Below are 23257 nucleotides of genomic sequence, written 5' to 3'. Positions count from 1 at the left end.
GAAATTCTACTCTTGCATTTGGGCAGAGAGCAATCTCATTCTAATTTGTAGTAGGGAGTATGTGATGCAAGGAACGTCGAGCAGCAACACAAGATGGAGATCACATAAAGAGTGACTAAATCATCTTGTGGGAGTTTGAATAACCCATACAGCGATTTTAGAGAAAACTCAAATATAACACATGAAGGAGCTAAGATCCTTGAATCACGTGAAGGAGCCAAGGCTCTCTTCACTGAGAATGTTCCAAAAAAAACCTCATTCAAATCTATCTTTTCTTTCTCATGTCATTACATTAGATGGTCAAAACCTAAAAAAGAAACCCTAAATTCCAACTTAAGATCTAAACAGTTAATCTCAATCGTCCATCTAAAGGAACTACAATAAAAGTCAGAAACATTACATAAATAATCCTAAAATAGAAACTCCAAAATAGATATGTAGCACGCCTGTAAATCATATGATCTCAGAATAGTTAGATAGGTAAGTAATTGAAAAACCTTTCAAATGATGCCAAAATCAAGCTAAACAAACAAGATTTGATGCTGAAAAAATAAGGTTCAAATAAGATGATGAAAGTAGAAGTTGAAAATGAGGAATTGTTCCAGGCCGCACGTTCTTGGTAGCTTCACCTACATCAATATGTACATGGATTATAACTCTCTTTCTCCATAGCAATATGAAAAGATCCATCATATCAATGAGCAATAGCATGCAAGTACAAAGTATTGTGATTAATTTTATCTTTATGCATTGAGGATGTGAAATATTCCAAGGGATTTTGAATCTCTCAAAATAGAATCAAATTCAATGTGTAGCAGAAGACAAGATGAGATGCAAGAAAGTCAAGATAAGATCAAGAAAGAAAAATAAACACAGCAAAAAAGACAAGGCTTATGTGGTTCATAAGTTATCCACACGAGAAGAGAGTTACACTGCTTCAATATTATGGTTCCAAATCTCCTTGCTACCTTTTTCTTTCATCCAAGAAAATGTTAGAGTAATTAGGTCAAGCAAGAGGTTGCTTGAAGCATTACACCCAAGGTATCTAATTTGGAATACCAAGTTTGTTGCCTCCAGCCCCTATATATATTAGATACACTATGGGTTTAATAGGTTAGTGGGCTCTAGCCCAAATAGGCCCACTACACCGGTCCATTATCTTATTGGGCTTATATTAGAACATACATGGGTTATATTATATACCCAACAATCTCCTCCTATGTTCTACATATAGCACAATCCAATAGATAGATAGTGTAATGTTCACAACAAAATATTGAATCATCCACATCACCATATGGTCTATATCATAAAAGATCTGTAATCCAACTGAAAACACGAATCCTTTTATGCAAACCAAGAGTTTTAGATATACAACAAGCTAAAGTCAACCAAAAGGTAGTTTCACATATAAGTGAACCCCACTGATCTTAGAGGAATTCATTCATGGGGTATGATTCTCATCGAGATCCAAAATAAAGTTCTACAAAAAAGTGAACTCTATACATACTGAAATAAAAGCATAGTCTTTATGACTTTAGAAGATTTAAGTAAGTCATCTTCATCAAAGTCCAAATCAAGACAAGCTCCTCCTTTTTCGCCAATCCCTGTGAATTACCAAATATGGATTTCATAAAAATGAATCCAATCATTTGTGTAAAACACTAAAGTATCTAGTTCTACCTGAAGAAGAACTTAGTACAATTCCATAATTCACGAAAGTATCTAGTTCTACATGAAGAAGAACTTAGTACAATTCCAAAATGACTGAAAAAGTATCAGTATCACTCTCACCATAAGCATCATTGTCAAGTTTCAATAAAGAACAAGACCTAAACAGCTTCATTTGCAAATAACCATTCCTAATTGTCAAGTTTCAATAAAGAACAAAACCAAATAGTTTCTTTTGCAAGGAACCATTTTATGTTTCTTTTTTTTGGAATGTTACAGTCATCTTATCCATATTTGAGTTAAGTTGTATCATCAAGTTTGGAATGTACAACCTTTCCCAAAAAAGGACATGTCATCAAATGTGGAATGACATACAACAACTGTAAACATCATTGAAACATATCAAGTGCCTATCTTAGCCAAAACAAAGGGAGATTCAAAAAATTCAAAATAACATGGATGTAGGTTAAGACATGTCTACACGGTCTTTAACCCCATCTCCCCCACAATTTTGAATATTCGATATTTTGGTCAGTCCCTGTTGTGAGAGCTTCGGCCTATTATCCTTCGATCTCGAATCAATCAAAGTGATAATCTCGTGTTCTTGAGATAATTCAGCATATGGCCTGTTATAGCCTAAGATGTCTCTTCTTACTATTAAAGAGTGAGTTCTTCACAACCATTGTTGTAGCTTGATTATCACATAACACACATAAGGAACTAATCCTTAACCCACTAAAGAACTAATCTTTAATCGGGTCAGTGGAATGCCATAACCATAATCAGATTCTTTATCCCCTAGCTTTCATCTATAGCTGAAGTTAGGGCATAAAGTTCCAATTCGACTTCCACACAACAACAATAAATTTGCTGTCATCTGATTCTGAGCCCCAGGATACATCATAATAAACTTCCATAATAAGTAGATGGCCATCATAGTTCAGAGCATACTCTTGAGGACACGAAAGGTATCTCATCAGCCTCATAAAGGCATTTCTATGCTCATGACCAGGAGTGCTAGTAAAACGACTCAGCATGCCAACTATAAAGGCTATGTCTGGCCTGGTGCAACACAAAATAGACATGAGACTACCTATCAATTTAGAATAATCTAACTGACTTACACTATCTCTTCCTTAAAGATCAGCTTCTTGGTATAATCAAAATGGTGTCTCAATCGATTTGCACTCACTGCATCCTCAAAAGGAAAGTAGTTTTTCATATAATGGGCTAGGCCAAGGGTGATTCCTTGCCTTTCAAAACTTACTTTCATACCAAGAATGGTGTTAACAACACCCAGATCTTTTCATGTCGAATTCTTTACCCAAGGTTAGATTCGCATTACTCATCACAGAGAGAGATTGGAAACAAGAATCAACATCTACATACAAGCAAATAATCATGACCGTATTCGACACAAAACGATAATAAAGGCATTTATCCGAGTAATTTGTCAGAAACCCAAAGCTCTTTACTACTTAGTCAAAAAAAAAGTTTATGCAACAATTTAGGTGCTTGTTTAAGACCATAACAAATTTTATATAATCACATACAAATATCTACTTACAGCCCATAGTCTTAGCCTCTTTTGGCAAATCGACTAGCTGTCAAGTTAGATTTTCTAACAGAGAGCTCATTTCATCATGAATGGCTTCTGCCCACAACATAGAGTCCCTAAATCTCATCACCTCCTTATAGGATGATGGATTATTCTCCAATTGGTAGGTCACAAAGTCCTCACCAAATTCTTGGGTACTCTATCACATGGAGGAGCATATAGAGATTTAGGATGTGATTTGCAGTCAAAGCTGCCTCTCCCCAAATGCAACTAGGCATGCTAGCTGACATTAACATTGAGTTTAACACTTAAGTTAACGTCCTGTTCTTACACTCAGCTATGCCATTTGATTGAGGCGAGAGAGGAGCAGTAGTTTCAAGGATTACGCCCTGAGAGGCACATAATTCCTTGAACCCTGTCAATGTGTATCTTCTCCTTCTCTATCACTCCTAACACTCACACTTGTCAAATGTAATTGATATATATATATATATAATAGTATCTTATGAGTATTAGTAAATTAGACCATTTTCTGATAGTGCACATGTCCCAATTGGTTGTGTAACAACTTATGAGCAATTAGCGATGAACTATCCTAACTAACAGTCTCATTATCTAAACTCAAATCAAACATACCATCTATCAAATACGCCCAATCAAAATAGTATGAGTTAACAATTAAAGTTACTCTACCACACATAAATGAAGTACATATGCCAGCATAGTCTAAAAGACTAATAAAAATTAAATTCTTTTGAAGAGCAAGAACTACTTTAACAATTTTTAAAGTTAGTATTTGTCCTGAAGAAAGGACCAAGTTCGCAGTACCAGTGTGAGTAATCTCTGCCTCTGCTCCACTAGCCACTGTAACGGTCTCTTTCGCGGCAACAAGTGGCTCCTGTATCTAACCACCAATCTGAAGAATGACTGGCCTTACCGTTGCCCAACATAGCAACAAAACTCTTAGGCTCAGTCTTACCCACCATCATATGAGCTTCCTTCTGTGGTGTGTCAGATTTAGACTGGTTTGGTAGCCTACAATCTGCCGCAAAGTGATCACATTTTTCACAGTTGTGGCGCTTGCCCTTCTTTTCTGGAAGATAGGCTCTTTGGCCTCCAACTTGAGATTGTCACTTTTAGGTGACTTGGATTTTCAAGAAAATTTCTTGGGATTTGTTACCGCGTTAGCAGTAGACTGTTGCTGTCTAACCATCTCCAAGTTATTCCTGGCTCGAGTCTCATTTTCGATTCGAATGAATCGTTTGAGATCATCCAGTCCCATTTGCACCTTTTTCCTATACATTTCATTTTTAAAAGAATGCCATTGAGATTCATCAACTTCTTCATTCGTGTCAGCAAAGGTACTCAAAAAGGTGTAAAAACAATTCATATATTTTAGACCGAATTGAGTCTTTCACTTCCATGAATTAAACTCAAATCCACCAAAGGATTGAAGTTTGACCATCTCAAAGGGAATAATAGTCTTTTCCATTTTAGGCTAACTACAAAAGTAAATATGGAAAGAGTGCACCTGATTTGTGTATCGCGAAAGCCGAAGCCAAATGGGTGACCAAAATCGCGTACCAAATCCAACAGCCAAGGTGAAGCCCTTCAGCAACAGATAACCACCAAGGTAATAACTCAAACCCAACTGACAAATATTGAGATTTACAGGGGGTGAACCAGAGAATAAAGAAACAGCCAAGGCCAGACCCGAGGCATTTAGGCTCATGCAAGAACTGGTGGCGAACCAAACAGATTCAAAAGAACTCAAACTGTCAACAAAACTGGTTGTAGAGAACTGGTCTAAAACCAATTTCACAAACTGAACCAGTTGTAAAGTCTGAGAAAACTAGTTCAAAAAAATCGGCCACAAATGCCGCGAAGGTAACCAGTTAGAAGCCGACGGCTTGCATCAGTTGACAGCAATTTCTGAAAAACAGATTTCTCATCCTACTGTCTCATACCAATTATGTCTGAGAAGATCCACAAGAACCAGCTTACAAGACCACTTGGAACTGGCTGTAATTACTCTTGCGAGATGAGTGAATCAATCAACGGTTACAGGTTTCTCGCATAAACCAGTTTCCAAATCGCAAAAACAATTACACAAACTGATTTCTCGCTCTTGTGCGCCAAATATCGCATAAAATCCTCCTAGGCACAAAATATCCCAAAAGGTGATATCGCACACAGCTGATATAGCGCATAGGTATCCTGTCCAAACAGGTGACAAATATCTCTGGTTCGAACCAAATAGCTCCAATAGATCAATCCACCAAGGGGATTTGGCTCCAACAATTGGATTCCGAAATTTCGCCGTCCATCACTAAAAAAAATTTCGACCACAAAGAACTTCCACAAGTTCAGCCCTTTGGAGCAGAGAGGTTGCGGGCAACAAGATAGAGCCCATGATGAGTCAAAAAACCCCCCAAATCTCAGCCCTTGTTTCCACAAGAGTTTAGGGTTGCAAATAAGTTGGAGCCGGCAGCTGGCCAAGGAATCTGAAGCTCTCGTCGATTAAGAATCCGAGAGAAACCCCCAACGATCCAACAGATTTCTTTCAAGATGTTCGTTCCAAGATGAAAGAAACCCTCGTTTCTATTCTGAGGTGAAGAAGAAAAAAAAAAAACCCACAGCCAAAAATCCAAAAAACCAATTGATTTCTGTGGGATTGAAACCCACGCTCAAACAAGTTTTGAGGAAGGCAAAACCACGGCCAAATTGGATCTGTGGAAGAATACACCCACGCTCAAATCGACCCCCAAAAGACCCTTGAAATTGTGGTGTCTTTATTTCCACCATGATCTGCCCAACTATGGCTGAAGTCCTACCAGGCTTCAAGAGGAAAAAAAATAAAGCAACAGATGTCCTCTTTTTGTGTTGAAAGAGACCAAGAATTCCAACGGTGGTTTTGCAGAGATCCACCACCGAACAATAGCAAGGGTTTCCCAATTCAAAACAATCGATTACCTTTTTGCCTTCTCTGTTGGGTGAAAAGCACGTTGCAAAACCCACGTTTGGTTATCTTTCTTGAACCCAAAAACGTGAATCTAATTCGTTGGTCCCTGTGGACCCCGATCCTGAGGTAGGCGTGAGGGAACGGGTCCCTACACATCCACTGGATCATCCACGTGAATGGAGAGCTCTACCAAGGAACTCTCAAAACGGATGCCACCCTCATAGCATAGCACGAGTGGTGATATAAAAAGAAAGAGATATGTCTCGATCCGGAGCCAAGGCTCGAAACCAAAACATACCTGAAATAAACTCAGAGTCGCCATCCATGGATATGCCATGGAACCCTAAAATCAAATCCTCTGTGCAATGGATAACCAGAAATATATATGGGTTCGTGCCTGGTTATGAATGGGGAAGGTCTGAGAGCACCCCCCAATTCGTCCGAGTGCAAGCACTTGGTCTCTTATGCCATTTTTATTAACTCCAAAGAAGTTTGGGTAAAAATCATGTGAAATGGGAACAATCCTCAGGAATCGTCTACCTAAGCATGCATTTCCTGAGGATAAAGATAATAAACACATATAAAATAAAATGAAAGATGTGTCACCTAAGCATAGCTAGGTTATGAGTGACAAGCTTAATGGGTGTCTAAGTTCTGATGTGCAAACACATGCAAGCTATAGCTAAAGGTATAGGATCAGTACAAGAAAGTAAGAAAACACATAAAAAAATACAATAATTACACAACAAATCCTCAGACTCTAAATGATTAGCCCGAGTCTTCGGATGGTCTGGTATTCATCCAAAGAAACCTACGTATCCCCGCCTCCACGAGAATCAAGGCAACGTAGTTCTTCGCTCCTATTCTAAGCTATGATGCCTAAGACACCTAGCCCTCTATCCTAGACTCGATCTAAAAGACCGGACCAATTATTAAAGTTTATTGTACGATTATTTAAATCCCAGTGAATTGTGGATTTTAGGACACCATATATGCCCTAACTAAATGGAGATTAGCCCTAAGCTAATGCAGGTGGTTCCTACAACCTATGTGTAACTAGGCTGTATTTTCTAAAGAAAACCAAGGGTGGACTAGCGTATCCTACTCTAGTCATAACTCGGTGATGTGGATCGCCGACTGACCGGACGGAGGCGCTCCTATAACTCTAGAACATACCCCTAACTCTAAAACAAGCACACAACAAACAATCAAACAAACGACCTATCAAAAGAAAAACCTAACTCTAAAACTCTTTATCTAGGAGAAACTCCTAACTCTAGAGGAAGATCTTTTGAAAATGAGGTTTTAAAGGTTTGCTTATTCAAAAAGATTTAAAATGTTATTTACAAAAGTTTGGCTGAACTTGGGATATAGATTCCAAGCTGCACTACGTACCTCGTGGAAGAGGATCAAGCCAACGTAGTTCAAAAATCGAACTCTCCTAAGTAAAACCTAACACTCCAAATGATTTAACGGTTTTAATGTTTTTCAAATGTTTTTGATATTTTTAAAGTTTTCAAATGTTTTTGAATTTCAAATTTCTAATGTTTTTTGAATTTTAAAGCTTTTGGATCTTAAAATGATTTCACTCTTACAGGGAACAAACAAGCATAACCATAAACTAGGGCAAAGCCCTAAAGCAAAAAGGGGAAACCCCAAACAAGTCACAAAGGTCTCAAAGAGACGATCCACAAAAACCAAACAAGCGTCCCAAGAAGAGAGAAAACGATCCAAGATCCCAAGCAAGCAAAGCTCTAATAAGACTGAGTTAGTCTCTAATGGAGAAACTCCTAACTAATAACACTAGGGGGAGTACAAATGAGTCAGAGACTCTCTAATAACACTACCAAGACAAAGGCTCGCTCTAAAAGAGGAGGCCACTCTAACATGAGGCTAGGTAAGCCTCCTAAAGGGGAAACTCTTTATATGAGACAAGGCTTGTCTCCGAGACACAAATGACGTAAACAAGGGTTCTGATAAGACTGGGCAAGTCTCCTATATACAAAGGAGGGGTATGCTACTTGGACTGAGCAAGTCCCCTAAGGATGGGCTTGGGCTAGCGCCTTCATCGCCCTCAAGAAGTTCCCATCCGTTCTCAACATAAATGAATCTTTTAAAATTGACAAGAAATTGATACAATGGTTTCAAGCGTCCCCATGATCATGAAATGGTGTGAAATCAATTTTCATTGGCCTTTTCCCCTTACCGACCCTAGCTATAGCTATCAATTCTTCTAGTAGCTCCTCCAGGCAGCGCAGGGGCCATTGCGTTGGACCATCAACAGGCGCGCTTAAAGGATCGCCATGCACCTCCATGAATAATCCACCCACCCCAACAGCAACAGATGTCCTTGCAACATAAGGTATTAGTTCACGGAGGCCTCCACTAGCAATACCGCCACCTTCTAGCTTTCTCCTAGCAGGCTGTTGAAGTGCATGTGTAACATCTGCTACCACAGGGTAATTTGCTTCCCTCACCCACTCCAAGTTAACGTGGATCAACAATCAAGTCATTACAGCCAAACATCGTTCCTCGCTCGTAAACCATCACATTTTGGTTCCCAGCCAACTTAACCTTTTCTGCAGAGTTTGTCATGACAGAAGCAGAACAAAACTGGCCTTTCTTAATATTGATAATTTTTTTAGTCTTGGCAGCTGCAACTAGAAGATCTGTCCGGCGGCATAGGCAAGCTGGAATTTGAATAATATCTGCAACTGCCTACAGGTTCACACTGGCTAGCCTCATGCACATCAGTCACAATGGGAAGGTCGTATGCCAGTTTAACCTTTTTAAGGATCTTCAAGCCTTCTTCCATTCCAGAACCACGAAATGATTTAGAAGATGCACGATTAGCTTTGTCAAAGCTGGACTTGAAAACCAGCTGCAACCCAACTTTGGAATCGACATTTTTTATACTTTTGGCCATACTTAGAACATGCTCCTCAGATTCAATAACATTAGGGCCTGCTAGTAAGAAAAAAGGCTCTGCAGCCTTCAGCGCATTGAACAGAATCGTTGATGAGTCCATCAGTGGCTTTTCACCTTCACACTTGAAAGTCAAGTAGGGCTTAGCCCTTATTTTCTCTTGTCGCTCGCGCTTTCTCGGGAAATTTTGGCAAAGAAGAGCACTATTTCTATGGAGCTACTCGTCTAAATCAATTAAAATGTGAAGGAGAATTACCGGATCTTTTCAGAGCTAATAATTGCTAATATCGAAATGAGGAGGGATGTACATGTTAAAGCTAAATGAAAGTACACACATCAAAGGCAAGTGGAGGCTTCACATGTTAAAGCCAAATGAGGGCTTAATTCTCATATCCAAACAGCCATTATAACATTGGTATCTACCTTATTGACATATTACCCTGCTCAAGTAATCCTCATAAATGACAAACCATTACATAAAAACACATATAAACCTGTACATAGTCTTAGAGATGAACACACATGTACATGGATACACATGCACGCAAGCGCACACACACTCACAGCCACATTGCATATATGTAGATTGTCATACCTACACACAAACACATGAGCTGACATTCAATTTGTTGATTTTGTATTACATGAAATAGTGATTGACACATGGAGAGCATTGTGTAAAACAGGGGCTGATTTATACAAAACAGGGAATGGCTTATGGAAATCATGGAATGATTTAGTGCAAAACAGGGGTTAACTTAGGGGCTGAAATGTGCTTAAAAATAGGCTGATTTTTGGAATGCTCTTTATTCAAACAGAGGCTGACATTGAATACAAACAGGGACGGAATTGTGGTGGACAGTTTTGCGAAACAGGTGGTTGAATTGGCGCCAAAAACCAGGCAGATTTGTGAACTAAAAACTGTGCAGAGAACGAGCAAATCTTGTACAAAAACTAGATTTTAGATTTCTGCAATTCATAAAACATGGCTAGACTAATATTATTCCCCACAAACAATAAAATCAGATTAGTACAACTTTTAAAACATTGATCACATGAATCTCTCTGGCAAGTCAAACCTTGAACTATCTTTCTTATCATCTTTAAGAGTATTAACAGAACTAAGAATAGATTATAAAAATAAATTCCGGCTGAAGAGCTAACCAAGGATTTAAAGGAAAATGAAGCAAACAAAAATTTAAAACAGGGAACATAGCTAGCATAAATGTATAAGTCAATCACAATAAATATTGGCACAAATAATGAAGAAGAAGTTACTAGAATAGCTTCACCATTACAAACCTTTCTTAATTTCCTTACAAATTGATTTTACTTTACTAACCCTTATTCCAGTAGCTAATCAATTTAGGTGATAGATTTGCCAAAAAAGAAAAAAAACTGTTTCCAATGCCCACAATGCATAACCATAGATTATCATATGAGAATATATTAACAAGTGGATGCCCTTTACAAATCAACACTAAAACCTAGGCATAACCATTGCTAAACTTAATTTGAAAAATCAAATTCATCAGATAACCCAAAATCAAAGGCATATCACTTAAATCAGATATTAATAATTATAGATGTAATTTTAAGAAGAAAAATCCATCAGATCTATATAAAAAAAAACACAGGGTAATGATGAAGATTTTACCTGTCACCGATGAATTTCTACCTTCTTCTTAGAATTGGTGAACTCTCCTTTGCTCCTTCTCCTTCGGATGAATTCCACACCGGAGATCTACAAATACTGTAGATCCTTTGATATACAACTATCCGAATTCTCTTTGCAAATATACTAAAAGGAAATGATCAGATCTAAACAATAGAAGTTCAGATATGAAACTCTCTAAGGCTTCTCTAGGTTTGCAATAGAAATATCATCAAAATTGATAGAAATTTGGTGAGATTAGGAAAGGAAAGAACAAAAGGAAACTAGGGTAAAAATAACAAACGGATCTTGGCTGGAATCTGGTGTGTTTGGCCGGAGAAGATGCTCGAAGAAGGAGATCGAAGAAGAATAGGAAGAAGTTAGGGTTTGAATAAAAATCTTTAGATCTATTTTCTTTTTCTTGATTTCTCTCACTCTTCTTCTAAGATTTTTATGAAAATGAAATTCTTCTCTTCATGAGAACAAGCTTTGATCTGAAATAATAAAGATCAGTGAAGGAAAGAGGAACAACAGAGTAGAAAATGAGTTTTGAAAGTGGATCGGAAAACGGAAATTCTGGCAATGTGGGTCGGAGAAGATGATCGAAAATAGAGAAAAATTTCGGCTAAGATTTAAGGCTTAGATCCAAAGATAAGCCAAGGAAAGAAGAAAGTAACCTGTGAAATATAATTCGACCGGAGCTCCGGTCAAGCCACCGGAGAAGAGAAACCTCTCTCCACCTCTCTCACTCTTTCTTTCGGATTTTCGCGAAAATCAGCTGCTCCTCCCTTGCTATTCTCAGATCTGAGATCTCGGATTTTAGGGGGCGATGATCGGATTCCGACGAAATTTTCGTCGGAGAAGAAGATCCTTCTCTCTCTCTCTCTCTCTCTCTCTCTCTCTCTCTCTCTCTCTCTCTCTCTCTCTCTCTCTCTCTCTCTCTCTCGAAGAAGAAGAAGAAGAAGAAGAAGAAGAAGAAGAAAATGAACAGTGTTTTCTTCCTTTCGATTTATATATATATATATATATATATCAAAGTGCCGATATCCGCACTCCCACTTGATGAGCGCACACAATTTGATGGGCGCGCGAATCGGCCGCGGCCCAGACGAGATGATTCACCCTCCTTCTACGCCCCTGATTCAATAGCTTGGTAAATACACCCCCAGTGTAGATAATTCACCCCCCTTTGGATTCACACCACACTCACTCTCTTGGCACGTTCACTGAGCAAACACGCTCGGATCTCGACGAAATTTTACGGAGACCTATGGGGGACCTTAAACTACCCTAGGGTTCAATTTGGGACCCCAGCTCACTGATTTGACAAGGTTTCGCACAAGCAACACGAACTTGGGTCCGGTCAAAATGGGGTGTCTACAGTCCCCTCTAATAAACGAAAAATTGAATTCGGCTATGGCCTGTGTCCAATTGCACCGACCATGTGAGAGAGAGTAACCCCCTTTAAAATTCAATTCCCAAAACAGTGTGAATACGTGATGGGGTATACGAGAGAGAAAGAGGCTATCGACCTCTTCTTGGCCTTGATTCCAACGAGTGAAATAACCCACGATCCAAACTTGGAGGGAAGAAAACCCACGGCCAATCTTGAAACCCACGTCCAAAGCCGAAAGAGGGGAGAAATTCACGCCAAAAACCAATGGAAGAAACCCATGTCAATTCGATTTTGTTTCTGTGTGAAACGTGAATCCAATCCGAGAGATAGAGGCTTCTTAATCAAACGAATAAAAAATTAGGGTTCATAATGCTTCAAGATTGTTAGAGTAATTAGGTCAAGCAAGAGGTTGCTTGAAGCATTACACCCAAGGTATCTAATTTGGAATACCAAGTTTGTTGCCTCCAGCTCCTATATATATTAGATACACTAGGGTTTTAATAGGTTAGTGGGCTCTAGCCCAAATAGGCCCACTACACCGGTCCATTATCTTATTGGGCTTATATTAGAACATGCATGGATTATATTATATACCTAACAGAAAATATCAAACTTCTATTATGTGACCCTAAAGCCCAATATGTTCAAGAATTCTCAACATACCCTTAGAGAAGTAGGATAAAAATAATCACTCAAAATGTGCTTCATACGCATTATATAACAATCATAACAACATAAATTGTTCGCTTTTGAGCCCCCTTAGTGTACTTTTTGCCATTTTTATGAATTCTGGTTGGGGTCTGCCTAACCCCTGCTTACCCATCAAAAAATAAATAATAATAAATAAATAAATCATAACAACATAAATTAAGATCAATTAAAGAAATTAACGAATAATAAACTTGTCTCCCCCACATATATTTAGATATTCACACAAAAATATGCACTCCAATGCAGCTACATGCGCACATAAATTAATAAGACAAGCAACCCAATCCAACAAGGAAAAGATTAGCCAAATAAATAAGTTTGAGGTCCAAAAACCTTTCCTTTCTCTCCGATATGAAGATATATCGAAAAATACATCAACCGTAGAAAATATTACTTCATGACCTAGAAGAATTGGAAAGGAGCAAGTACAAGCTACGAGTTATAACCATTAAAAATGATATTCAATTCTCTGTACGCTGATGTGAAGGGGACCGCATGCAACAGCTATATTTTCATTGGACCTTCAAAAAGATGCCTAATGATGAGGGCATCAATGCAAGACCTAATGTCATAAATGTCACACAAGCATTGTAAATTCCCCTTTGTTCTTCTTATTATCCTAAGAAACGGTGAAAAAATACTGGCTAAAAGAAAGAACAGAGGAAAGTAGAAAGAATTAATGCCATAGATAGGATGAATAAAAGGAGATAACTGGGCATTATGGCCTTCTAAACATTATCAATTTAAGGCACACCAACTAATCACTTGTAATTTCTTCTTATGCAAACCTATCCAATTACTATATTCAAATGGAAAATATCTACCCTCACTCCCTTGTTTTGGTAATAGTACTCCTCTTTTTTTCAGGTTTTTCTGTCCTCAAAAAGCATGTTAGCAGTTAATCAAACTAGGGTAGTGTTTAATAAAGCTATGAGTAGTGTCACTATCTAAACAAGGGAATGCAAATACGGTTCATTTCTCTTTTAAAATTGTAACAACCCGTTTTCCGTCGAGTCGCTACGAGCAAAAGAAAGTAAAAATCATGAAAATATTTTTTTTTTTTTTTTTTTACAAGCATCAACCACGATAGAATCTTATTACAACTTGAATATGTCTTATCATAACAAAGTATCGATAGAAATGGTAAATGACGCAAGGCGTCAAAATGCAAAGACTCCAGGAATAAACTCTCTGATCACACAGTCCCTTATCCCATGGTTCCTTCATTTGCAAATGCTCCGCCTTCTAATGCCTCAACCCCTGTGGTGGAGGAATCAACGTCAGAGCAGGGTCATCCAGAGACCGAGCAAAGTAAAAGAGACAATAATAACAGTGCATACAATATAATCCACATCCTCAATAATGTCTAGAAACAATATCATAAAGATTACAATGCCCATGGCAATATAAATAAAAGCAATGACAATAATTTCAATTTATACTATGTATGCAACAATTATGAGACAGCACATTCCCCAGGTACATCCGGCTTTTCCCCCATTTATTTTTCGGTCAGTTCTTTTCTGACTTTTTCATTTTATTTTTCTGCCGGTGTCCTTGCCGCACGACTACCCACTACCCCTGTCTGAAGGTAGTGACGTTATGGACTTGGATTACGGTCTCGCATTTGCCGAGCCGGGGATACTATCCCTCGGGGATACTTTCCCTTTTTGGTTGGTTTGCCAACGAAAGGCAGTACACGCTTCTCGCGTTGGCCTTTGGACCTTAGGTCCCAGGATGATTCCACCACACCCTTAAGTTCCCCTTCACTCTACCCCATGTATGCAACATGTATGGAATTACTTACCTTTGCCTTTCTTCCTGCATTCATTTGATTCCAGGCAAGCGAGTATAAATTCACTAAGCAGGTATTTATCAAGCAATTTATAAGCAGAGCTATATTGCATAGACAATTATATTGAATACCATTACAAGACAAGGTCTAGCTGTCACCTGCCTTTTCAAACTTGGAAATGTGAGTGAAATTAGAACTTGAAAAGTCCCAATAGAGTAGGAAATGATTATCCTGAAAATAAGACCACACATACCATTATTTGTATAGTGGTTTATGCGAATACTTATACCCCATTTCTGTCAGATTTGGATTCAAGAATTACTACACCAAAAGCTCATAAATCTGGTATGTTTGGAACCCAAAAACACCCACACGTACAGTGTTAAATCTGTCCTGTTTTGGGCTCGGAGATACACACACATACAGTACATAAATCTGTCCCGTTTTTGGATTCAAGAATTACACACCCAAAGCTCATAAATCTGGTATGTTTGGAACCCAAAAACACCCACATGTACAGTGTATAAATCTGTCCTGTTTTGGGCTCGGAGATACACACACATACAGTACATAAATCTGTCCCGTTTTTGGATTCAAGAATTACACACCCAAAGCTCATAAATCTGGTATGTTTGGAACCCAAAAACACCCACACGTACAGTGTATAAATCTGTCCTGTTTTGGGCTCGGAGATACACACACATACAGTACATAAATCTGTCCCGTTTTTGGATTCAAGAATTACACACCCAAAGCTCATAAATCTGGTATGTTTGGAACCCAAAAACACCCACACGTACAGTGTATAAATCTGTCCTGTTTTGGGCTCGGAGATACACACACATACAGTACATAAATCTGTCCCGTTTTTGGATTCAAGAATTACACACCCAAAGCTCATAAATCTGGTATGTTTGGAACCCAAAAACACCCACACGTACAGTGTATAAATCTGTCCTGTTTTGGGCTCGGAGATACACACACATACAGTACATAAATCTGTCCCGTTTTTGGAGACATAAGATGCTCTCATTTTCAAACACAACCTGGCCCACTTTTGGTCCTAAAATCTTCGACCAACAGTGTGAAAATCTGGTCCCATTTGGACCTCAATACTTATATATATATAGAACATAAATCTGGACATATTTGGTGATCTCGTTTAAGGTACAAAACAGTACTAGGATTTAAATTTTATAATTAAAATCTATAGATATATACGTACATGTAAGCACAAATTAAATATATACAAATTCCAGGTTTAAACCTAAGTGTATATGCCCATGTAATACAATAGATATTTCAGATTAAATACGGTAAATCAGGCACATAATTTCGCATATATCAATGTAAATATAATTTTTTTTTTTTTTGATTTAACTATATAACAGTACGCACGTATTCATATGGTTAGGTAAGTCTCCTCCTTGTCTTTTCTTCCTCTCCCTCTATTCTTCTTTTCTTTCTTATTTTCTTATTTATTTTGTTTTGAACGAGTCTCTCTCTCTCTCTCTCTGCTGAAATTTTGGGCGTGAGAGGAAAGAAAAGACAAGGTCACGATTGTATATGCCCCTCCTTTTGCCTAGTTTCATTTGTTTACAACAACCTTAATTATTTATTTTTAACAGAGATATGGGTTTTGCATATGATGAAATCGTGAGATTTGAGCATGGTTTTTGTGATACATGAGATGTGGAAATCCAAGAATTTAAAAATAAAGACACTTACTTGTTGTAAAAGAATGATGGAGGTTGAAGAAGAATAGAAGGACCAATGGTTTCTTCTCTCTATTTCCTTACTTCTCTTTTCTTTCTTTTCTTTTCTTTTTTTCTTCTCTTCTTTTTTTTTTTTTCTTCTTTTCTTTCTCTATTTATAGATGTATTTTCACCCACCATCTTCTTAAAATAAGATTAACAATAATGATTTCACCCACCATTAACAATAATGATTTCACCCACCATCTTCTTAAATAAGATTAACAATAATGATTTCTCCCACCATCTTCTTAAATAAGATTAACAATAATGATTTCACCCACCATTAACAATAATGATTTCACCCACCATCTTCTTAAATAAGATTAACAATAATGATTTCTCCCACCATCTTCTTAAATAAGATTAACAATAATGATTTCTCCCACCATCTTCTTAAATAAGATTAACAATAATGATTACTCTCTTAAATTAAGACTAACAATAATAATTAATCTCATTAATTATTATTTTTATTGGTAAGTGCAACTATAGTGGTTGTGGTGTGACCCGCTATTTGTGGGTCCTGCTTGTTGTGGGGCCCGCTGATGTGGGACCCGCTTGTGTGGGACCCGCTGATGTGGGACCCGTTTGTGTGGGACCCGCTAATGTGGGGCCCGCTTATGTGGGACCCGCTTGTGTGGGACCCACTGTAAATAGTAATTTTTGAATAGTGACTATTTGGTAATGCCGATGATTACTCACCTATATATTTTTACCGGTTATTACATTCTACCCCCCTAAAAAAAAAAATTTCGTCCTCGAAATTCCTCTTTATCACTAAATAACTAAAAGCGTACCTCCAAATAATTCTGGAAAATTTTTCTGGATATCCGATTCTCGCTCCCAAGTAGTCTCATTAGCGCCATGGTGACGCCAAAGTACTCTGACAAGGGGAATCGACTTGTTCCGCAAAACTCTATCCTTGCGCTCCAGAATGCGCACAGGCCCTTCCGAAAAGGACCAATCACCCTGAAGCTCCACCTCGTCCTCTTCTAGCACGTGAGAAGGGTCGGGATGATATAGACGAAGCATGGATACATGAAATACGTTATGCATCCTATCAAGGTTTGGAGGTAATTCCAACTCATAAGCTCGAGATCCAACTTGTTTAGAGATGCGATAAGGCCCGATGTAACGAGGGCTCAACTTACCTTTCCTGCCGAACCGCATAACCGCTTTGAAAGGCGAGATTTTAACAAAAACCATATCTCCTTCAGCGAACTCGAGTTCTCTACGCCGCTGATCGGCATAGCTCTTCTGCCTACTCTGAGCTGTCTTTAACCTTTCCCTGATCAAGGTTACTTTCTCAGAAGTTTCTTCCACCAATTTCGGCCCAAGCAACTGCCTTTCACCAACTTCAACCCAACACAATGGTGATCTACAAGCACGACCATAAAGAGCCTCGAAGGGAGCCATCTGAATACTTTGCTGATAACTGTTATTATAAGCAAATTCGACTAGGGGCAAATGACGCTCCCAGTCTCCCCCAAAATCGAGAATACAGGCTCTCAATAGGTCCTCCACAATCTGGTTAACCCTCTCGGTCTGACCATCCGTCTGAGGATGATAGGCCGTGCTAAAATTTAGCTTTGACCCCAAAGCCTCATGTAACCCATGCCAAAACTTAGAAGTGAACCTGGTGTCCCTGTCTGATACTATAGAAGTAGGTACTCCATGCAATCTGATAATTTGAGCCACATACACCTCAGCCAACTTGTTCAAAGTCCAAGTCTTTTTCATGGCAATAAAATGTGCAGATTTGGTGAGACGATCAACAATTACCCAGATGCTATCACAACCGTTCTTGGTTTTGGGCAAACCCATGATGAAGTCCATAGAAATGCTATCCCACTTCCACATGGGTATTTCCAAAGGCTTTAGAGTGCCTCCAGGTTTCTGATGCTCAATCTTTATTTTTTGACAAGTCAAACATTTCGAAACATAGCTAGCCACTTCTCTTTTCATTCCGCTCCACCAGAAGTTTCTTTTCAAATCATGATACATCTTGGTGCTACCCGGGTGAATGGTGTAGCGAGACTTATGAGCCTCATCCAAGATACTCCTTCTGAGATCTTCTTTAGCTGGCACACATATCCTGTCTTTAAAGTACAAGAAACCGTCTGCCCCAATTGAAAAGTCTGGTCTGGAATCTACTTCTTTCTTCAACTTGATCAACTCTGCATCATCTGCTTGAGCCGCCTTTATCGACTCCAAAAAGTCTGACTGAACTCGAAAATTTGCTAAGACTGATTTTTCACCCACTTTGCAAATATCCAGAGTCAAATCTCTAAACTGTTCAAGAAGTTTCCACTCTTCCATCAGTAAGCATGCAAGTTTAGCACATCCTTGCCTACTGAGAGCATCGGCAACCACATTGGCTTTACCTGGATGGTAGCTCAATGTAAAATCGTAGTCTTTTAAGAACTCAAGCCACCTCCTCTGGCGCATATTTAATTCTTTCTGATCAAACAGGTATTTGAGGCTTTTGTGGTCCGTAAAAACCTCAAACTTCACACCATACAAATAATGACGCCAGATCCTGAGCGCAAAAACCACAGCTGCCAATTCTAAGTCATGGATAGGGTAATTTACCTCATGCCGCTTCAACTGCCGTGAGCCATATGCAATCACCTTCCCATCCTGCATAAGTACACAACCTAACCCCTTTATGGAAGCATCGCTATAAATAACAAAATCCATTCCTTCAGAAGGAAGGACAAGAACAGGTGACGAAGTCAACCTCTTCTTCAATTCCTGGAAACTGAGCTCACACTCCTCTGCCCAAATAAACTTGACATTCTTTCTAGTCAACTTGGTAAGAGGACCAGCCAATGCCGAAAATCCCTCAACAAATTTTCGGTAATAACCAGCTAGCCCCAAGAAACTCCTGACTTCAGTTGCGCTAGACGGCTGTTTCCAATGCAACACTGCCTCGACTTTAGCTGGGTCCACCGAGATGCCCTCCTTAGAGACCACATGACCTAGGAATGTCACGCTCTCTAACCAAAATTCGCACTTCGAAAACTTGGCAAACAAATGATTCTGCCTCAAAGTTTCAAGTGCTCTTCTCAGATGCTCTGCATGATCTTCCTTGGACTTAGAATAAATGAGTATATCATCAATAAATACTACAATGAACTGATCTAAGAAGGGTTTGAAGATCCTGTTCATTATATCCATAAAGATAGCTGGAGCATTAGTCAATCCAAATGGCATTACCACGAATTCAAAATGACCGTATCGGGTCCTGAAAGCTGTCTTGGATATGTCCTCATCTTTGACACGAAGCTGATGATACCCTGATCTGAGATCAATCTTAGAAAAATGACAAGCTCCCTGCAACTGGTCAAAAAGATCGTCGATCCTAGGCAAAGGATAACGATTTTTTATAGTAACCTTATTCAGTTGCCGATAATCGATGCACAAACGGAGGCTGCCATCCTTCTTTTTAACAAATAGAACAGGAGCACCCCACGGCGAAGAACTTGGCCTGATGAATCCTTTCTCGAGCAACTCAGACAACTGTTCCTTCAATTCCTTCAACTCGGCAGGGGCCATCCGATAAGGTGCTTTGGAAATGGGTAAGGTTCCTGGCTCGAGAGCAATGGTGAAGTCGATCTCCCTGTGGGGAGGCAACTCCGTGAGATCCTCTGGAAAAACATCAAGGAATTCACTCACCACGGGAATATCAGCTGTTGATAACCCTACACCATCATCTTCTTTCTTCACATACGCCAAGAAACCTTCACATCCCTTATTTAACATTTTCTGGGCCCTTAATGCAGCAATAATTTTGATCTTGCCAGGGCGCTTCACACCCTCAAACAAGAATTCTTCCTCTCCGGGTATTCTGAACACCACTACCTTATGGAAACAATCCACACTGGCGTGATAAGACGCCAACCAGTCCATGCCTAAGATGACCTGGAAGTCATTCATATTCAGTAATACAAGGTTTCCCAAAAGCTCCCGGTCCTCAATTTTAATTTTGCAACCCTTACATACCAAGTTAGTAATTACTACATCACCTACTGGTGTGACCACTCTCAACGGATGTAGTAAGGGTACAGGAGATAAAGCTAATTCTCGAACAAAATCAGGCGATATAAATGATAATGTAGAGCCAGAATCAAATAAGACATGAACAGATATATCATTAACGAGAAGCTGACCTTCGATAACTGCATCAGATGCTTCAGCATCGCGCTGACTTAAGGCAAAGACCCGATTGATAGGAGCTTGGGGTGCATTTCTTCCTTGAACTGGTATGAGATTTGGGTTTCCCCTCCACTGATTTTGCTGCTGCGGCTGGTATGGAGGTCTAGGAAGAGCCTGCTGTTGCTGCTGATATGGCTGTCTAGCATACTGCTGGCGCTTCTTCTTAGGGCAATCCCTCTGCTTATGGTTGGGATCTCCACAATTGAAACAGACATTCATTGCTTTCCAACACTGGCCTGAATGGAATTTTCCGCAAAGAGAGCACAAGGTCTTGGATTGCGAACCACCATCCGTCCTCTGCTTTTTGGGTGGGGGTCCCTGATTCCTGCTAATAATAGATTGAGATCTAGCTGCCTGTACTGACTTCTCACAGTCTTCCGCCACTTCGGCCTTTTCACAGGCCTCTGCCAAGGTCCTAGAACCAAGGTTAACGATACTCGCCTTAATGGAAGGACGAAGACCGCTAACAAATTTTCTAACCTTATCATTTTCTGTCGCTGCATAACCCGGGGCATAGCGCGACAAAGCCCTAAACTTGGCCCCATATCGAGCCACCGTCAACGTTCCCTGCTTCAGTTCTGCAAACTGTCCTGCTAACTGGTCCTTGATATGCGAAGGGAAAAATTGATTGTTGAATCGTGATTTGAACTGGTCCCAAGTTTCGTTCCTAACCGTCGGGTAATTTTCTTCTACTGTTTGCCACCAAACACCGGCATCGTCTTTTAGTTGGAATGATGCAAGGCGGATCCTTTGAGTATCAGTGCAATTCATCACTGCGAAGATCCTTTCCATTTCAACTAACCAATGGTCAGCTGCTAAGGGTTCTCCTTCTCCATTAAATTCAGAGGGATGGTAGTCCCTGAACTGTCTATGGACTTGAGTGGTATCCTCATGATATCTTGGCTCCTGACGAGTCCCAATGCTCGCTGCAATGGCCTGAAGAGCTGCTTGATTTGCCTCTTGATTTGTCCTGAGGATTTCAGCCAGTAATTGTAGGTCATCTTGATTCTGATCCTGAGTTGGGCCCTGGGTATTGTTGTCAGGCGCAGGAGCTTGGTTAGTGTTGCCATTACTGCCAGTTTGCTTCCTTCTTGAATACATCTATAAGATACAAGAATACATGGAATGAGGAGAAAACTATGGGTCAGAACGAAATCTCTTTATTTCACAACTAAATTTCGAGGTACCATGAAGTTTCTAATCAATTGTTTACTTACTAAGGTTTTTAGGGTAGTTCTCCTATCTCGTTCGAATTCTCGGTTGACCTTAAAGGTGTGACATATCATATGTCACCTATTACCTATCTAACCCAAATTAACGACTCAACCCACAAGCACCAGATTTTCCGTAAAACCTGGCTCTGATACCACAACTGTAACGACCCGTTTTCCGTCGAGTCGCTACGAGCAAAAGAAAGTAAAAATCATGAAAATATTTTTTTTTTTTTTTTTTTACAAGCATCAACCACGATAGAATCTTATTACAACTTGAATATGTCTTATCATAACAAAGTATCGATAGAAATGGTAAATGACGCAAGGCGTCAAAATGCAAAGACTCCAGGAATAAACTCTCTGATCACACAGTCCCTTATCCCATGGTTCCTTCATTTGCAAATGCTCCGCCTTCTAATGCCTCAACCCCTGTGGTGGAGGAATCAACGTCAGAGCAGGGTCATCCAGAGACCGAGCAAAGTAAAAGAGACAATAATAACAGTGCATACAATATAATCCACATCCTCAATAATGTCTAGAAACAATATCATAAAGATTACAATGCCCATGGCAATATAAATAAAAGCAATGACAATAATTTCAATTTATACTATGTATGCAACAATTATGAGACAGCACATTCCCCAGGTACATCCGGCTTTTCCCCCATTTATTTTTCGGTCAGTTCTTTTCTGACTTTTTCATTTTATTTTTCTGCCGGTGTCCTTGCCGCACGACTACCCACTACCCCTGTCTGAAGGTAGTGACGTTATGGACTTGGATTACGGTCTCGCATTTGCCGAGCCGGGGATACTATCCCTCGGGGATACTTTCCCTTTTTGGTTGGTTTGCCAACGAAAGGCAGTACACGCTTCTCGCGTTGGCCTTTGGACCTTAGGTCCCAGGATGATTCCACCACACCCTTAAGTTCCCCTTCACTCTACCCCATGTATGCAACATGTATGGAATTACTTACCTTTGCCTTTCTTCCTGCATTCATTTGATTCCAGGCAAGCGAGTATAAATTCACTAAGCAGGTATTTATCAAGCAATTTATAAGCAGAGCTATATTGCATAGACAATTATATTGAATACCATTACAAGACAAGGTCTAGCTGTCACCTGCCTTTTCAAACTTGGAAATGTGAGTGAAATTAGAACTTGAAAAGTCCCAATAGAGTAGGAAATGATTATCCTGAAAATAAGACCACACATACCATTATTTGTATAGTGGTTTATGCGAATACTTATACCCCATTTCTGTCAGATTTGGATTCAAGAATTACTACACCAAAAGCTCATAAATCTGGTATGTTTGGAACCCAAAAACACCCACACGTACAGTGTTAAATCTGTCCTGTTTTGGGCTCGGAGATACACACACATACAGTACATA

At 39.3% G+C, this 23257-nt stretch overlaps 1 protein-coding gene and 1 pseudogene across 1 annotated transcript; both read right to left on the bottom strand.

Moving 5' to 3' along the window:
• Positions 1 to 8262: 8262 nt before the first annotated feature.
• On the bottom strand, positions 8263 to 9253 carry LOC143862093 (2-dehydro-3-deoxyphosphooctonate aldolase pseudogene; annotated as a pseudogene).
• A 4660-nt stretch (positions 9254 to 13913) lies between these two features.
• LOC143860647 (uncharacterized) lies at positions 13914 to 23027 on the bottom strand. Its single transcript, XM_077371394.1, has 2 exons — positions 20602 to 23027; positions 13914 to 14137 (listed from the first exon to the last, which is right to left on the bottom strand). Exons 1-2 carry the CDS (start codon positions 21746 to 21748, stop codon positions 14085 to 14087), a joined length of 1200 nt encoding a protein of 399 aa, XP_077227509.1. The 5' UTR covers positions 21749 to 23027; the 3' UTR covers positions 13914 to 14084.
• Between the last annotated feature and the right edge of the window lie 230 nt (positions 23028 to 23257).

The sequence above is a fragment of the Tasmannia lanceolata genome, unplaced genomic scaffold (genome assembly GCF_043159265.1).
Source record: "Tasmannia lanceolata isolate RefF3 unplaced genomic scaffold, GAP_Taslan_0.1 ptg000037l, whole genome shotgun sequence".
Taxonomy (NCBI): Eukaryota; Viridiplantae; Streptophyta; class Magnoliopsida; order Canellales; family Winteraceae; genus Tasmannia; species Tasmannia lanceolata.
The sequence above is the reverse complement of the archived record's forward strand: the minus strand, read 5'-3'. Positions and strand labels throughout refer to the sequence as shown.